At 44.2% G+C, this 19,095-nt stretch overlaps 1 protein-coding gene across 4 annotated transcripts; it reads right to left on the bottom strand.

Moving 5' to 3' along the window:
- Positions 1-1,008: 1,008 nt before the first annotated feature.
- On the bottom strand, positions 1,009-18,868 carry LMOD3 (leiomodin 3). 4 transcript variants are annotated; one of them, XM_051851480.3, is made up of 4 exons: positions 18,356-18,868; positions 17,595-17,895; positions 12,638-13,990; positions 1,009-1,383 (listed from the first exon to the last, which is right to left on the bottom strand). In XM_051851480.3, the coding sequence occupies exons 2-4, from the start codon at positions 17,883-17,885 to the stop codon at positions 1,357-1,359; spliced, it is 1,671 nt and encodes a 556-aa protein (XP_051707440.3). In that variant the 5' UTR covers positions 17,886-17,895; positions 18,356-18,868; the 3' UTR covers positions 1,009-1,356. The 4 variants fall into 4 exon arrangements, with proteins under 4 accessions (XP_051707440.3, XP_008259141.3, XP_008259142.3 ...); XM_008260919.5 differs by having other exon boundaries at positions 18,387-18,851; XM_008260920.5 differs by having other exon boundaries at positions 18,302-18,652.
- Positions 18,869-19,095: the final 227 nt, after the last annotated feature.

Genomic DNA, 19,095 nt, shown 5'->3' with positions numbered 1-19,095 from the left:
CCTTTCTCTCTGTCTCTCTCTCTCACTGTCCACTCTGCCTGTCAAAAAATCAAAAAAAAAAAAAAAAAAGAGGAGTGTAGAGAATTTGTGGGAGAGAAGACCGAGTTAACCAGTGTTAGCCCATGGAAGACTCGAAGGCTAGGATGATGTAAATTTAATCCTGTTACTGGGTTTTCTTTACAAGGCTTTTGAGGAAAGCAACAAGATGAAATTAGATTCACAGTTACAAGTAAATCATCTCTTGAAATCCTTGGGGACTGGTTCCAGGTGCCCCCATGCATACCAGAATCCACAGATCTTCCAGTCCCTTATATAAAATGATATAGTATATGCATATGCTCCCACAAAATTTCAATGTTCTATAGATAGGATATTCAATACCATCTAAATGTTATATTAACAGATGTTATACTACATTGTTTACGGAATAACAAGAAAAACCATCTGTGAACAATCAGTACAGATGCAGGTGTTTTTTTTTTTTTTCTTCAAATGTTGTCAACATTCAGTTGGTTAAATCCATGGATGTGGAACCTGCAGACATAGAAGGCTGACTCTGTGTATGCTATTCAGTTAAAACAAAAAAACCCAAAAGCTTGTTAATAACTACATTATTTATTTAAAATTTTTTTCTTTTCCTACCAAAACTGTGCTGTCTTCCATTGTCTCTCTATGTACGGGAGTCACTGCCAGGAAGTTTTGCCTATCTGAAGGGTTTACTTTCCTCATTGCTTTTCCTGCTGTCACTTCATTTTCTCCCTTTCCTCCAGCTCTAGTGTCCTGCCCCAGAACCAGCCGAGGAGTTGCCGAAGGAGAAAGCCAGGCAGGGTCGGGAACTGGCAATCACTGCTAGTCCAGGGGAGAACTAATGAACAATTTCAAAGCATCAGAGGGGCCTGGAGCTCCATCCACCCTTCGCTTTCCCATAGTGTGAGACATGATTTGTTCCCTTTATCACAAGGAGTGATCATTTCTAGCACAGGAGACAGAGAAGAAAAGAGAATAGAATAGTGAACACTTCCATCGCATTTATTGTTATTAACCACAAGAAAGTCATGGTAAAGCGAATGATTACCAAAGTAATTTTCTTAAACTTCTAGTTCTAGAAGGATGACCGAATTTTCCTTAAGTCATTCAGACTGACTAGAAGTAGAAAATGTTGCCCTGAATATCAGTACTTTATCTCCTTCCCCCTTCCTCTTCAGCTCCTATTCGGCCATGGCTCACGCATTTTCTCCCCATCAGATGTTAATTAGCCTTGTTCCCGGTTCTGCCACCTGTATCCAGAAGTCGCCAGGCCTTAATCCAAGAGTCATTATTTCAATTTCTTGTTCTTCCAGCTGACTCCATCACTGTTTATGCCAGTTCCTTAGGTAGCTGCACCTGTGATGGAAGCATTTGAAGAAAAGGGAGAAAGTCAATCCTGGAAATTCAAGAGCTCTATAGGAAAAAATTCCAAGATTTATTGGTCTCAAAGGATGCAGGATGAACTTAAAAGTCTGGCCAGAAAACCTCCCAGATAATAATAACCACAGCCACCACTTGTGAGGTTTATTCCCCCAATAGCTGCAGCATCCAGGCCTAGGCTGGGCTAGGCTGAAGCCAGGAGCTCCATCCTGCTGTCCCGTGTGGGTGCAGGGCTACAAGTACCTGGGCCATCTTCCAAGAATGGGGGACTCCAACTAGCACTCCCACATGCGATGTGAGTGTTCCAAGTGACGCCTTAACCCACTGTGCCACAACATCTGCCCCTAGGTTATTTTGGAAACGCTATCTAATTACATCCTATAATAATCTTGTACGAAGGGAAATAAAGAAGGCAATATTTTGCCTTATGTCACATGGCTAGCAAATGAAATAGCAGATTTGAATCACATCTGTCTACAAAAACAGCACAATATGAAATTGATCTTTTCTCTTTGACATATACTCATCTGATACTCAGTAAACTGTAAAATATTTGGAGAACTCCCCACAAAGAACAAAAAAATATACAAAAGAGCAACATAAGTCCAAGACTGCAAAATATACTTCCTACTTCTGTTTCAATAGGAACGGCTTGAAGATAAGTTCTTAAGAAGTTTCAAGTGGTATGTATCTTAGGAGGGTGACTCATGCAGCAGGTGTGCACCTGCTGCAGGACGCTAAAAAGTCCAGGGGACTGAGTTTGCATAATGACAACCAGCAATGTTTTTCCCTCCATTGCCCACATTCACCTGTCAATGTGGTCAACCATCTTTGTCATCTGCCATGGCTCCTCTTGCAGCCAGTTCTCTACCCATGATCTTGGCCTAAGAACATTTCCCAGCATCCTGCTCACCAAAGAAGACCTTTGATGTGCTGTACCCCTGGCCAGCCTTCAAGCTAAGCTTCATCTCCTCACCCCCACTGCATAGGCTTCTGGCCTTCTCCTTCCCTGTACCAGACTTCAAGAAGGTAGGGGTGTGAATGTACCTTTGTAGGGCTTATCTATAGAGAAGACTGGTAGTTAACAGCAAAGAACAGGGACCAGAGTGGGTTAAGCTGCCACCTGCGACACTGGCTTCACATATGGACACCAGTTTGAGTCCCCCATGCTCCACTTCCAATCTAGCTCCCTTCTAATGTGCCTGGGAAAACAGTGGGAGATGGCCCAAGTGCTTGGGCCCCTGCACCCATGTGGGACACCCAGATAAAGCCACTGGCTTCTGGCTTCAGCCTGGCACAGTCCCATCCATTGTGGCCTCTGGAAAGTAAACCAGTAGATGAAAATCACCCCCCACTCCCATAACTCTGCCTTTCAAATAAGTAAATACATATTCAAAAACAACAAAGAACAAAAAGCATGCCAGTGCTGTTGCTGTGGCATAGCGGTAAAGCCTTCGCCTACAGCGCTGGCCTCCAACATTGGCACCGGTTAGTGTCCTGGCTGTTCCACTTCCCATCCAGCTTTCTGCTAACGCGCTTGGGAAAGCAGAGGCTTGAGTCCCTTCGCCCACATGAGAGACTCAGAAGTAGTTCCTAGCTCCTCCAGTTGTGTCCATTTGGGGAGGGAACTAGTGGATGGAAGATCTCTCTACCTCTGCCTCTAACCCTGCCTTTCAAACAAACAAATCTTTAAAAAAAAGTATGCTAGGTATATAACATAAATGTAAAGTGGCAACAGTTAAAAAAGTATATTCTATGAAGGCATAAAGGGGAAAAGCATGTTAAAGAATGTTATTCCCCATACACAAGTATGTTTATATACTTATGGAAGAGTTCCAAAAGAGTATTTATTTTCAAAAGCAAAATATGTGAGTGAGTGTTTGACACAAGTGATTAAGATGCTGCTCAGGAAGCCCACACCCACAGGTAGGGCCTGGATTGGAATCCCAGCCCCACTCCTGATCGAGCTTTCAGCTAATGCACACCCTGGTAGGCAGCAGGTGATGGCTACAGTACTTGGGTCCCTGCCATCTATGTGGGATACCCAGATGGAGATCTAGGCTCCTGGCTTCAGTCTGGCCCAGCCCTGACTACTGTAATCATTTGAGAAGTGAACCAGCAGGTGCAAGAGCTCTGTCTCCCTCCTCAACCCTCTCACCTTATCACTGCCTTTCAAATAAACATAAAAAAGCAAAATACTGTTAAAAGCATGTTGACATGTTTCAAATATAATCGAGCTGGCAGTTCAGATCCTGGGGGAAAAGAGAATGAGTCACTGAACGACGCTTGATGAACTACTTGGAAAAATGATAAAGCAAACTGCTTCCTATTACTCTTAAATTTAACCCTTTAATTCATTTTTAATACCAGATTAGAAAACCTGAAACTAGGGCCTGGCATTGTGGCACAGCAGGTTAAGCCTCCACTTGTGATACCAGCATCACATACTGGAACGAAGGTTCGAGTCTCAGCTGCTCTGCTTCTGATCAGCTCCCTGCTGACATGCCCAGGAAGGAAGCAGAAGATGGAGTACTTGGGCCCCTGCCATTGTGGGGAAGACTCAGGTGGAGCTCTTAACTCCTGGCTTTGTCCAGCCCAGACCTGGCTGTTGGGGAAATCTGGGGAGTGAACTAATGGATGGAAGATCTGTCTCTTCCTGTCACTCTGCCTTCCAAATAAATCTTAGAAAACAAAAACACTAAAACTATGAAAGCTGCAAAATAGGGTAGGCACGAATTCCAATAATCTTCAGAGAAGCCACTTCTGAGAAAACTAAGCCATAAAGAAAAGACAGCTAGATTTGAGGTTATAAAAACATTCAACTGGGGCCGATGCTGTGGCGCAGCGGGTTAATGCCCTGGCCTGAAGCGCCAGCATTCCATATGGGCACCCGTTGTAGTCCTGGCTGCTCCTCTTCCAATCCAGCTCTCTGCTATGGCCTGGGAAGGCAGTAGAAGATGGCCCAACTCCTTGGGCCCCTGCATCCGCGTGGGAGACCTGGAAGAAGCTCCTGGCTCCTGGCTTCGGATCAGCACAGCTCTGGCTGTTGCAGCCAATTGGGGAGTGAACCATAGGATGGAAGGCTTCTCTCACTCTCTGCCTCTCCTCTCTCTCTCTGTGTAACTCTTTCAAATAAATAAAATAAATCTTTAAAAAAAATTCTACTTACAAACAGGAGAGAATCAACTTGTGTTATTGTCAGGGAGTTCCCTTCCCCTTCATTAGTTCAAGGGTGTGTGGTACACACTCCACCATGCACATCCATGTCTACACTCAGAGACTGGGAGTTGGGCAGGATGGGGAGACTGGGTTCATTTGGAGGATTTAATCCAGCACAATTGCATGGAGTTCCTCCCCCAGGCCAGCACCTCAAGGGTGTCCAGAGTAAAGATGAGGAAGACCTGCCATGACGAACTTAGAATCTACTAGGAGCTGTTCCCCATGTCCACTAAGGCTGTCAACCTGAAGAAGGCTATGGGAGGGGCTATGGAACAAGTATGGGTAGAGGGCAATGCAAACAGACCGGAAGTCCTCCTGATATTTCAAGAAGTCATACAGCAGCCAAGCTTTTGAAACCAGATTTCAAGAGAAAGAGGGAAGGTCATTTGAGGCAGAGGGTGTTGTGGAGACGGGGAAAAACCATATGTGGTTTGCCACGGCTGTCAGAGCCAGGGTTTATTAAAATGTGATACCCAAATAAGCAGCATCAGCATCACCCGGGGATTGTTCAACAATGCAAATTATCAGGCCCCACCGAAGATCTATTTAATCAAACTGGTGGTAGGCTCAGGCATATCTATTTAGCCCTCTACGTGATTGTTTATTTTTGCAATTGAGGATCTGAATTTTTTTGTAAAAGCTGTATTTTACAGTCCAAGTTACAGAGAGGGAGAAACAGAGATCTTCTATCCACTGGTTCACTCCCCAAAAGTTTATAATGGCCAGGACTGGGCCAGGACAAAGCCAGGACCCTCAGCTGGGTCTCCCATGTGGGTGGCAGAAGCCCAAGTACTTGGGTCATCTTCCTCTGCTTTTCCCAAGTCACTAGCAGGGAGCTGGATCAGAAGTGGAGCAGCCAGGACCCAAACTGGCACCCCTAAGTATGCTTGCATCACAGGCAATGCCTTTACTCACAATGCTATAATGTTGGCCCCCAAAATCTGAATTTTTAAATTTAAGCAATTGTTATAAAAGTTCATTACATGTGGGCTCCTGGATTTGGCCTAGCATCACTCTGGCTGTTGCAGGCATTTGGGGACTGAACCAGTGAATGAAGATCTGTAACTTTGACTTTCAAATGTAAATTTAATTACATTGCTTGCTCAGCGCAGGGACTAGAGCTCAGGGAATAGTTCTGTCACAGGGCTGTATGAGCATGATCAAATAAAAGGCACCTGAAGCTATAGGAGGAGTGATTTTGGGTGCAATTAGCACAATGGGCTTGAAGCCCCTCCACCCTTTGCTCTGTGTCACCTTCTCCAACTAGATCCATCCTGCAGCCTGCCCTGGGACTCCTCCTTAGGCCCCAGGTACCTTCTGACCTCACGCCTTGTATAAAGTTCACCTGTTTAATATTATGCATCTGTCTAAAGCACTTGGAGAATAATGACTCAGGCTAATTTCAGATGAAGGCAGGCACAGGACAATGAGTAGGGGAAAGGACACAGAGCTTCCAAGCCCTCTCTGGGCACTCCCTCCAGAAACTACACATATTCACCTATCGGGAAATTCCTCAAGGTGATTTTGACACACAAAGAAATTCAATATGTACTCCAAAGAACTTAAAAAAAATTTCTGCATCAAAAACTCTTCTTTCCTCTAGGTATTAGGTGAAGACAACTTCTGGACTCTGTCTTTTTGAAATGAGCATACAGACTCCGTTCACAAGAATCATCCCATTTCCAAAGCTATGATCTACCTCTTGTAGACTCTCCTGATTACTTTTTGGGAAGAAATAGGGCCAGGGAAAGAAGCAGGTAAAGACAGCTCTAAGGTTTCAGGCTGGAAGTCATGAGAGAGCAGAGGTAACATGGAAAACTGAGAACTAAATGCAGTCACCAAGCCCCGAAGTGAAGATTTTCATTAGAAGATGGTTGCAATGAAGACTCCAGGTGATTCAAGGAGAAAGGGAGATTTGGGGATTGACCCCAATTGTGTGGTATTGCAACAAAGGGAGAAGGGGGGAAATAAAAGTGCAAATGGATAAACTCTAGAGAAGCTGGTTTAAGAGAGAGATCTGATAAATGAGGCAAAGAAATGCCCAAACATGAATGTTTAAGGGATGATAACTTAATTCTATCCTCTTCACAACTACTGAAGCATCATGGAGTCTTTTGTCAAATGAAGGCTACTTAAGAGGTTATAAAAGTGTTTCTGGAGGAGGAATTTACCAACAACTTCAGCCAGTTGGCTGGTGGTAGTCCAGATAAACCTGAGTCCCAAGGCAAATTGATGAATATTTATGAACATTTTGATTGGCACAGAAACTTGGGTAGCTATCAGTGCAGTTGGTCTCAGTGAACCACACAGTTACTGCAAATGGAATTTTGTCCCCATGAAAATACTTCTCTGGGATGGCAGTGAGCAAACCACCACATTTTTGAAGACGAGAGATAGGTCTCTACCAACCTAGTGTCTTTGCTTTTGTTGCTATCATATTCAGATTTATTAACTCAGATGGAAATAAGTCATTAATAAACTCAGTTAGTTAGGCAACAACAAGACATTGAAAGCATGGCTAAAAACAGTAAAGGCAAACTAAAAAATTCAGTGGGAGTCAAAGAAGAAATGTCAATGGATCAAACATGGTAAGTGGAAAGCAGTGGGGCCAAAGTGAAAACCCGGATAGTCCATGAGCCATCTCCAGGGAGAAGCCAATTCCAGAAACAGCTGACTTGCGCCAGGAAAATCCAAGCCCAGCATGGCCAGATCTGGATTCTCATATGTGACATTAGAATTTATACAGCAAGTTACAAATCAAATAAGCAAGGCCTGCAGATCCAGCCTGTCATGCACCAGTTTTCAAAGCCTGTTCCACAGAAAACATTCCTCTTAAGTGAACTCAAAGGGTAGCTTTATGGAAAAAGTGGCCATTGGAGCACTTTCTTCATTTTAGGGATTGTCTGACAGAAGCATGGAGTAAGGAGAGAATAAGCATTAAAATAAATATTAAAAAATATTTGATATAAACTGAAATGTGCTCTACAAAATATGTCTACATTTATTCTGAAGAATTATGAGTAAAATACTATTTTTTAAAGTTTTCTAAGAATAATTTCTAAGCATGCTTTTGAAAAGTCATCATTCTAGTTCAGAATATGCAAAAAAATAAACAAATTCAAGATTTCAAAACTGTGGTTTCAGTTTACCCTCATATGTGAAAAATCTAAGAATTTGGTGGACATCTCTTCCTGAAACTCTAAAAACTTTTCACTTCTTTGTAAAGTGAACGTTGTCACGTGTCATTTGGCCAAAAACATCCATTTCTGCTGGAATTTTGTAATATCATTGCTCATGGTGTTTCCAGTATTTCACTGAGTCAAAGATGCACATTTTGTGATGTTTCTACAGCTCTGAAACCAGACTGCATGTTAAATGGTGTCTTCTAACAGCTGGTTGCAAGTGCAAGAATGAACACATCATAGTTATTCATAGTCTTAGCACCTCCACTGAGTTATGTGTCCTGTTTTTGTGCCACTCAAAATACATTCTAAAGAATGAAAACGCAATCTTGGTGAAACATAATGAGCAGTGCACATGGGGAAGGCATTGTGACATAGCAGGTTAAACTGCTGCTTCAAACAGCTCTTTTGGGGGCCCCAAGGCCCAGAAGAAATGTAAGCGTCTTATGCTACATTGGATAAAGTGGGATGAACAGACATCTAACACGAAGGGAGATGAGGAGGAGGAATCTAATGAAGAAGTTGTGAAGAAAATTAACAAATGTGTACTTGTCTGAGAGGGTACTGCCAAAGATTGGAGCTGGCATCCCATAGGGACACCAGTTCGAGATCCAGCTATAACACTTCCCATGCAGCTCTTTTCTAATATGTATGGGAAACCAGTGGAAGACAGCCCAAGTGTTTCGGTCCCTACACCCACATGGGAGACCCAAAGAAGCCCCTGGCTTTGGACCTGTCCAGCTCTGGCTGGCTGCTGCAGTCATTTGGGGAGTGAACCAGCAGATAGAAGATCTCCCCCTCCCCCCCCTTTTTTTTCCTTTTTTAAAGATTTATTTATTTACTTGAAAGAGTTACACACAGAGACAAGGAGAAGCAGAGAGAGAGAGAGAGAGAGAGAGAGAGAGGTCTTCCATCTGCTGGTTCACTCCCCAGATGGCCACAATGGCTGGAGCTGCACCAATCTGAAGCCAGGAGCCAGCAGCTTCTTCCAGGTCTCCTACATGGATGCAGGGGCCCAAAGAGTTGGGCCATCTTCTACTGCTTTCCCAGACCATAAGAGAGCAGGATAGGAAGTGGAGCAGCTGGAACTTGAACCGGCGCCCATATTGGATGCTGACACTGCAGGCGGTGGCTTTACTCACTACACCACAGCACTGACCCCGATCTCTCCCTCTCTAATTCTAACCTTCACACAAAATAAACAAATCTTTAAAACAAAACAAAAAAAATCTGTGTCCACAACACATCCTGGCTGCTCCACTTCCAATTCAGCTTCCTGTACCTGCAGTAGAAGATGGTCCCAGTACTTGGATCCCTGTCTCCTACGTGAGATACTTGGACGTAATTCTGGATTCCTGGCTTTCACCTAGCATAGCCCTGGCTTTTGCGATCATTTGGAGATCATTTGGGGGGTAAGCCAGTGGATGGAAGATCACTGTGCCTTTCAAATACACAAATATTTTTTGTTATGCGAGGCTGTTATGGTTTTAAAGTTTTTTTTTATTATTATTATTTGAAAGGCATAGTAAGGGGGTTAATGCTGTGGCACAGTGGATTAAAGCTCCAGTATGCAGTGCCAGCATCCTATATGGGCACTGGTTGGAGCCCCGGCTGCTCCACTTTTCAATCCAGCTCTCTGCTATGGCCTGGGAAAACAGTGGAAGATGGCCCAAGTCCTTGTGCCCCTGCACCCACATTGGGGACCTAGAGGAAGCTCCTGGCTTCGGATCAGTACAGCTCTGGCTGTTGAGGCCATTGGGGAATGAACCAGCGGATGGAAGATTTCTTTCTGCCTCTCTGTAACTCTGCCTTTCAAATAAATCAATAAAATCTTAAAAAAAAAAAAAAAAAAGGCAGAGAGAGAGAGAGATTGAGATTGAGCTTGGGCTTCCATTCACTACTAGTTCATTCCCCAAATGGCTGCAATGGCAAGGGCTGGGCCAGGCCAAATCAAGGAGCCACACAGGCACAGGGGTTCAAGGACTTGGGCCATCTTCTGCTACTTTCACAGGCACATTATCAGATAGCTGGATGGGAAGTGGAACAGCCAGGACTGGAACAGGCGTCCACCTGGGATGCTGGTATCATAGGCGCCAGCTTCACCTGCTAAGCCACAATGCAGGTCCGGTTACTTTAAAAAAAAAATTTTTTTTTTTGAAAGGCAGACCAACAGAGAGGGGGAGGAGGTTAGGGGAGGGATTGAGTGTGACAAACTCTTCAATCTACTGATTCACTCCCCAAATGGTCACAATGGTCAGGGCTGGTCCAGGCTCATGCCAGGAGCCAGGAATTCCATCTTGGTCTCCCACATGGGTGGCACGGGCACAAGTACTTACACTATCTTCCACTGCCTTCCCAGGCACATAAGCAGGAAGATGGATTGGAACTGGAGCAGCACTCAGCTATGGCATGCTGGCATTGCCAACAACTTACCCCACGGCACTACAGCACCTGCTCTGGTGTTTTTTAAAGAATTCTTTGTACTACTTTGGAACATCCGTAAGAGTATACCAATTTCAAAATAAGAAGACTTTAAAAATTAAAATGTCTCTTAACAGATTACACATACAAGGTGGCTTTAAAGCAGAACTGTACTGTGTACACAGAAACAGCAGCAGGGCGTAAATCAGTATTAGTGAAGCACTTTTCCCCGGGGGAACAATGCTCTTTCTTATTTTTCTTGAGGCGCACTTTACAGAACCCAATATATGAAGCTGGGTGACCTTTTGTAATTGAGATGCCTACAAAACCGTGCCTATGGCAAATGGAAGCAGGAGAGATCCTATCGAGGAAAGCCAGTTCGAAGCAGAGGCCAGCACCCAAGACTGCCATTCAGAGAGCACAGCAGCGTTCACCCTGCAGCACGTTTTTCTTATAAAAACCAACCAACCAACCAACCCACTGAAAACAGATAGCATTTTAGAAATGATTACAACAGGAAACACACAGTACTTAGTGGGGGTTTTACTGTATTTCTCAGCATGAATTTACTGTATTATCTTTTGCTCTAAGATGTAGACCCAAAGCTGAAGTACTCTCTGTTGAATAAAAGGCCAAGAACCTTGACCTGAAACTGTTAAACCCACAATTTAAGTTCTGTGTGGCCATCACTGTACTCGACTTACTCAGTGACGGCCCCAAACACATTTGCTGCAGAAACGAATGAACAAATGGGCAGAACGAAGCAGACTCAGGAAACTGGGTCCACTCAGCACACAGCCCCAGAAGTCAGGAAGCTGGTTCATGATGCTTGACCATCTACTCTGAATTCGCATGCTACCTTTAACACACATTTTTAGAAAAACTGCTTATTCTATTCAGACTCTTATTTTCTGAAGGTATCACCTCCCACGCAGCTTCAATATTCTGTGTTGAAGACTGCTTATGGAAGAAGTGACAGAGCTCTTTCAAACTCCCCCCCATTCACCCGCTCTGGAGGTCCAGCTGCCAAGGGAGGAGCAGGTGTGCAATGTCTTGACTGTGCCGCAGGGTAGGAAAAGAATCCTTGCCTGCCCTCATGTGACCTCCAGTGTTTTCACCCTGACGCCTTCCTCGGAAGAATCAGAGCTCCTCTAAATCATAGGTCAAAGTCATCTTTGATTGCCCAACAGTGGAAATACTGATAATTTTGCATTACTAGGAGCTGGGACACATACACATAAGAAAAAGTTCATGGAAAAATGCAATTAAAAGTTTATCTGCATGACAAAAATGTTGTAAATCCATGTAGTGTTCTCATAATCTAAAAGCATTCTCTATGAACTTTTTGAAGACCCTCTTATATATATGAATTTCAAAATTTTTACAGCCAAACAAACTTTTCTTTAAATTCTGTTTTCCAAAAGTGTTTCTGAAGTGCCTGCATCTATGTGTAAATAATGATTAGCTTATTTTAGAACATAAAATTCTTTAAGGCAAAAAAAAACTCACATGGAAATTTTTTTAACATCTCTTGTAAAAATTGTGAATCTCGTATTGACTAACCTGTCTAAGGTTATCCTTGGCTGAATTGCACACACAATTTTAAAATAATACAGTTAATTATACTTCCCTTTGGCGTTTGAAGGCCCATCTTTTGGCCTCCATAAATGTCATCATAAGCAAAACACATCCATTTCTGCAACCTAACCCACCAGGAAGAGTACTTTTCTCTTATTAGCAGTAACAGCCAACTGAGTCAATATTGGAACTGAAATCTTTTGAAACTCTATGACTTCACCGAGATGCAAACCTCAAGTTTACCATTCATCTGCCCACCTAAAAAGTGTAGGATATAAATGCAAACACACTTGTATTCTTGGTCTATCAAAAAAAAATTTTTAAGCATTAATTCACTGCCCTAAATAAGACTCTTATTTATTCCTCCCAGCAAGTTCCTAGGGCTCTCTGATGGTGTTGAGTATGCACTTGGAGGGTTGAGAATAGTGTGAAACAAACAAAAGGTTGACCTTGGACACAGGACCAAGTTTCAGCATCAGCTCTATCACGTCTTAGCTGGCTCCTAGATGTGTTACTAACTTTTTTAAGCCTCACTTTTTTCTTTTTAGAAGACAATGAGAATAGCAATACCTACCTTAAGATGGCTGTAGGAATTAAATCACAGGATGACTGTGGCCTATAGTAAGCGCTCACTAAACGTTAGCTGTTAGTATTGTTATCAAGGTCATCTATGTGTATATCCTTAGGGATAACCAGTAATCTACATTTACTGGGAATGCTTACTGGCATCTCCCACTTAGTCACGATGGGAGAGCTCCTCCTTGTGTTAAAATGGACTGGGATACGTTTACCACGGCTCTTGTTCGCCTCCACTCCCTCCTCCTACTTACAGGTTTAAGATAGGCGACGTTGCTGTGGCGAATGTCGTTCAAGAGCTGATCTCTGGGAGTGATTTCCACGAGCGGGGGAGGCCTGTTTCGTGGCACTGGTTTGAGTGTTTTGATCACATCTTTGAGGTTGGTTTTCTCAGGAGCTTCTCGGGCTTCTGGCATCCGAGACTTGCGCTGGATTCTCTTTAGCTTGACCACCCGGAAGGAGTCAGGGTCTGTCTTGTACTGCGGAGGCGGTGATGGCTTTTTCATGGTTTCATTCCTCCGGCTGAATGGGACTGCTTGGGCGTTGGGAGGCTGAGGAGGAGGCTGCAGGAACTCCTGCATTCTGGGGTCTGGCATTGGTCCTCCCAACCTCTCCCACATCCCAGGGGGCAGCCCCAACCCATTCTCCAACATGGCGATCAACTTCCTCTGCTCCTTGAGCTGCTGCTGTTTTTGCTCTTCTTGTCTCTTCTGCCTTTGCTTATCCTGATTCCTGGTGAGCAGATTCGTGACCACCATCCTGGGACCTGGGAGCTCAAAATGGTAGCCCATCTTCAGGAGAGTGTTGTTGGCCTTCAAAAGCCTGGATATCTCCATCTCTGCGTGGTGGCCCAGCATGTGCCTCTGATTGTGAAACCGAAGCTCGGTCAGCGTCTCATTAAACTGGAGACACCTCATGATGGCCACGATGCCCTTCCCCGTGATGAAGTTGGACTCGATGTTCAGAGTGGTGATGCTCCTGTTTTCACGCAACATGTTAGCCAAGGCAAACGCTACGTTCTCGTCTGCTCCCACGTTGGCTAAACTGAAAGTTTTGATGTGCTTGTTTTTCTTCATTGCATTGACAAAGTCCAGTAACATTTCTTTAGGGATGTTCTCAATGTTGTTCAGGTTGAGCTCCTTCATGTCAGGATCGTTTTGCCTAACTCGCCGCAAGCTCCCATCCAGGTCTGTCTGGTTTCCTGAAGGTCTTGCGCTTACCTTCAAAAAACTGGTGTCTAGAGTTAACTTCTTAGGGTCCAGTTTGGATATTTTTTTCTCACTCTTCTCCTGGGGTTCCAGTCCATCTCTCTGATCTTCCGATGTGGTAGAGGCTACCGACTGGCAATTTTCAATTGGCGCCTTTACTTTGCTTTCATCTTCTCTTTGTATATTTTCATCACTCTCTGCACCATCATCTCCTTCATTGCTCTCATCACCTGCATCGTCTTCCTCTTCCTCATCGTCATTATCTGCCTCCTGGATGCTACTGCTGCCTTCTGGGTCTCTCTTATTTGCTACTATTTCACTATTGAGCCTTTCCTTTAAAAATTGGGACAGATTTTTATTATTTTTGCTTATTTCTTCATGCGGTTCTTGAGTGTTTTCCTACAAGAGAGGTTGATCAGGGTTAGAACACATGGCAGTGTGTAGAAGTATTGCAGTTTGTACTGGAGGTAAACATTTTTATTAGTAACTTAAAAAAGCAAGCCAATAAACTAAATGTATTGTAATAGTCTATTTGTGAATAAGTGTGCATATGTATATTTGTATACAAACACAACATAAAGGTTTACATAGGTATAAGGAAAAATATGTTGGAATGTTTGCCAAGTTTTTTTTTTAAAGTATACATGTCAGTTGATAAACAAATACAACAAAAGTAAAGACACGTGGGGTCGGCATTATGATACAGTGTGTTAAGCTGCTGATTGCAATGCTCACATCTCATATAGAAGTTCTGGTTTGAGTCCCAGCTACTCCCCTTCTGATCCAGCTCCCTGCTAAGGTGCCTGGGCAAGTGGCAGATGCTAAGATGGCCCAAGTACTTGAGTTCCTGCCACCCACATGGCAGATGAGGATGAAGTTCCTGACTCTTGGCTTCGGCCTGACCCACTCCCAGTGATTGCTGGCATCTGGAGATTATGAAAAATTATTATCTCTATCTCTGTCTTCCCCCACCCCACACTGTCACTCTGCCTTTCCAATAAAATAAATAAATCCATGGGGCCAGTGCTGTGGCACAGTGGGTTAAAGCACTGACCTGCAGTGCCGGCATCACATATGGGTGCCAGTTTGAGTCTCAGCTGCTCCACTTCCTATTCAGCTGCCTGCTAACGTGCCCCGGAAAGCAGTGGAGGATGGCCCAAGTCTTTGGGTCCCTGTACCCACGTGGGAGACCTAGAAGCTCCTGGTTTCAGATCTGCCCAGCTCTGGCCGTTGTGGCCATTTGGGGAGTGAACCAGCAGATTGAAGACCTCTCTCTCTCTCTTTCTCTCTCTCTCCCTCTCTCCCTTCCTCCCTCCCTCTATCTCTCTGTAACTGAGTCTTTCTGATAAGTAAAATAAATCTTTAAAAAATTTTTAAAAATCTTAAGATAATTTTATAGACATTTTAGCTGTACTTATCTCATCCTATAAATCAAAATGAATTTTTTAGATTTCTGTATTCCAGAAGCAGTGAAAAAACGTTTTGAAAATTGTATTTGTGGAGTTTATCAATATGTTGACATTTTTGTATCACATGTAGCTCAAGAGGCATCTTTGTACTCAGCCCTGGGGCTTGATCACTTCCTATTGCCCTAACTTTTACATTTCCGAAATATCTGCTAATCTAGGATAACATGAGCATCAAATTTCCCTGAGAACCTAAGATAATGTGGAGAAAATGAGAGTAAGGTGGTACTTTAAACTACTCAAGTGAACTTCAAAAAGTTTATGGAAAAATCAAAAGTTTTAGAGCAAAAAAGTTCAAGTCCATGCATAGTTTTCATAATATGCATTTTCCATGGACTCTGAAGATTTTTAAAAAATTTTAAATGATTTTGCTTCTGTTTCCTCACTTCTGCGAAAACTCTGCTGGCTACTCCAGGAACAGGGTCACTAGTCTAGCTTGGCCAAAGGGGAGGCAGAGCCAGGTGTAAAATGGAAGTGGATTATGCAAAGATTTTGTAATAATTTGTTCATTCGGGGAAAGGAAATGGCAGTCTCTTGTCAATCATTTTTATTAGATCCTTGAACATCAATGATTATGCTTTTCTATACCAATGTGCACCTCACAGGTGTCATTTTGAAAGGCGGCAGAGCAGTTTTAGACTCAGCTTCCTCTGAACAAAAATTTCATCCTCATGCTCAGGATGCGGGCTGGGAAAGAAAACACAGTCACCTTCACCATCGAAAGCCTGCACCACTGCATTTCTCGTCTGTCCCAGAAGGGGGCGCCAACCATCAAGCTGCTTACACCAAATGAAGAGGAAAAAAATCTAAGTACTCATTTTTCCTTCTATAACTGCCTTTCATATACCATTGCTTTTTTTTTTTTTAAGCAGAGTTATACAGTGAGAGAGAGAGAGAGGCAGAGAGAGAAAGGTCTTCCTTTTTACGGTTGGTTCACCCCCCCCAAGTGGCCGCTACGGCTGGCGTGTTGTGGCAGGCTCGCTACACCAATCCGAAGCCAGGAGCCAGGTGCTTCCTCCTGGTCTCCCATGGGGTGCAGGGCCCAAGGACCTGGACCATCCTCCACTGCCCTCCTGGGCCACAGCAGAGAGCTGGACTGGAAGAGGAACAGCCGGGACAGAATCCAGCACCCCAATCAGGACTAGAACCTGGGGTGCTGGCGCCGCAGGTGGAGGATTAGCCAAGTGAGCCACGGTGCTGGCCTACCATTGCCTTTTTTTTTTTTTTTTTTTTTTTTTTTTTTTTTTTTGACAGGCAGAGTGGACAGTGAGAGAGAGAGACAGAGAGAGAGAAAGGTCTTCCTTTGCCGCTGGTTCACCCTCCAATGGCCGCCGCTGCAGCCGGCGCACCGCGCTGATCCTGGCAGGAGCCAGGAGCCAGGTGCTTTTCCTGGTCTCCCATGGGGTGCAGGGCCCAAGCACCTGGGCCATCCTCCACTGCACTCCCTGGCCATAGCAGAGAGCTGGCCTGGAAGAGGGGCAACCGGGACAGAATCCGGCGCCCCAACCGGGACTAGAACCCGGTGTGCCGGCGCCGCAAGGTGGAGGATTAGCCTATTGAGCCACGGCGCCGGCCACCATTGCCTTTTAATCCATTGACTTTTGACTGTAAACTCTCCTCAAAGTGCACCTTAAACTTCACCCTGATCAAGGCAACGATTTCCTTCCCTGAGCTCAGCACATGTTCAAACTGTTGACGGTGAAGCAAACCAGTTTACAGATTTCTTTAAACAAAGGCCCTGTGACAGTAATGTGACAAGATTTATTGCTGTCATCATGCAAAACTGAAAGACACTTTATTACCTGGGGGTTCTCCATCTTCTTTTGCTAAGTCATTTTTAAGTGGAACGTGAAAAAAAAAAAAGTTCTCATATATAACAAGTTTGTAAATCAATGTCAAGAATAATTTTAGATTCTAAAAAATTCAAGAAAGACCTTTAAAGCAATTTAATAGCTATCAATTTCTAAATGCCATCAATGAGACCCAATACTGAGTAGGAATATTAGATATTTTTGGTTCTTTGAGCTGATATAATTGCTGAGTGGGTGGCTAGACTCTAGCAGAAGTATGAAATCTTTGATATTGTATGTGAAATACCACTATTATGGATGTGCCAGAGAGAAAGGACACAGAGCATCCATCAGCCTCTCAAAGGCACCTATGAGAAACAAAAGAAAACAAAAAACCCACCAAAAAACAAACAAGCAAAATCATTAAGGACAACGGCTTTTGGGTTTTGATTCAAATCAGTAAGTAGCATATCTATAAAATAAAGGTCTTCCTTTCCAGCAAACCCTGAAGTCATCTTTAAAAAAAAAAAATTTAAAAGACACTTGCAAGAAGTGACCAACTTTCCCCTCACAGCTGTACCATGTCAGTGTTTCAGAAAGTTCCAGCGTGGAGCAGGACCTAACGCGATTATTTAGCACAGGAGTGGCAAGACCCTGGGGCCAGGAGACATCACAGCCACAAGGCCCCCAGCTGCGGGCCCAGGCCCCGGCAGCCATTTCTCTGCCGCACACCAAATCCCTGGTTACCTCCGACTGCACAAAGGTGACAGGAACGCGCTCGTCTTCCAGCATGCGTCTGGACGCCTTCTGCCAATACATGTAATCAACAAGTGATTTATGGTCGAAGCTTCCCGTCGGGGGCTTGTCCGTCTGGTCTTTCTGAATCATTCCCGCGGGCAGGTGGGGGTCCGGGGCCATGACCTCCATTTCCGACTGCAGTTCTTTCAGCTCTTCAGGGGACAGGTTGGCCAAGATGGCATCTTCATCGATCTCCCCATCAAGGAGCTCCTCATCGGAATTCCTGCTGGCTTCCGACATGCTTCTGTCTCTATATGACGAGAAAAGAGATAATCAGAGGTGACTTTCACAAAGCAGCAGCAAGCAAGCACCTCAGCAAAGTCCAGCAGACAGCAGAGGTCCCAGGTCAACCCACCCTGGAGCTGTCTTTTTCCCAAGAAGCTCAGTGGTGTTTGCTAAGCAGCTAGGAGTGAGTAGGGCTGAGCTGGGCCGGATCTATATTAAGCAGGGTTTGGCTGGATGGGGGTCGATTTATGGAACTACTATGCTGCTCTCTTTTCGGCAACTTGAGTCAGCTGTGCAAATCCGTCTGACATTTCAGTCCAGCTGCTGGTGTTTGCCAGTGAGTAACAGGTCTCCACAAAGTCCACAGGAGTAAAATTAGTTCCCCAGCCGTGCGTTCTCACATAGCCACACACCCCTCACCCCCACCATACCTATGCACTGCAGGAGAGCCGCTGCTTTGTATTGAAACGAGTCAAATAACTTACGGCCCTTGAGAACGGAGATCCAGTCACCGACCTGAGTTCTCTACTGTCGAAAAATCCACTTGAAGGCGGCAATCAAGCCTCTGCACTGCAGCGCGACCCTGGAAGCCGGCAGAATGGCACCGGGCAGAGCACAGTGGAGCACAGCTCCCGCTGTTATTCAGACACGGTGTAAGCTGAACCTTCCGCAAGATGTCCTTATTTGCATCTAGATCCTATGATCTAACAGATGGGGATGACCAGCACTTGAATTTCCACTATGAGTGGGGAGCTTAATATTTTAAATAATTTGTTTGTCTTGTTAAGTATCCATTAAGCCAGGAAAACTTTTCATGGATCTCTAGTGAAATGTGAGAAAACCTCAAGCCGTTAAAGTACTAGAAGAACCTCCCTGGAAGATTTTTTTCTGTTACCTTAGGGGGCAACATGGCTGTATTTATCCAAAAAACAAAGGCCCATTTCTTTTGACTCAGAATTCCACTTTCAGAAATGTATCCTCTAGGTATAGTCTGACATGAGGTAAAATGACAGGTGTACAAGGTTATTCAGTGTAGCAAAGTACAAAACAGTGTGTATTGCATAATATTTGTGACAGAGGCTAAAACCAATCCAAGTTATTAACACACCATATCCTTGGGAAGATACACAGGAAATCAAAAACCTTGGATAATTTGGAAAGAGAAATACATTGTCGTGGAGACACGGCTGAGAAAAAGATTTTACAGAATACCCTCTTATAACTT

The sequence above is a fragment of the Oryctolagus cuniculus genome, chromosome 10, assembly GCF_051225735.1.
Source record: "Oryctolagus cuniculus isolate XC-2025 breed Fujian yellow rabbit chromosome 10, ASM5122573v1, whole genome shotgun sequence".
In the NCBI taxonomy this organism is placed as follows: domain Eukaryota; kingdom Metazoa; phylum Chordata; class Mammalia; order Lagomorpha; family Leporidae; genus Oryctolagus; species Oryctolagus cuniculus.
The sequence above is the reverse complement of the archived record's forward strand: the minus strand, read 5'-3'. Positions and strand labels throughout refer to the sequence as shown.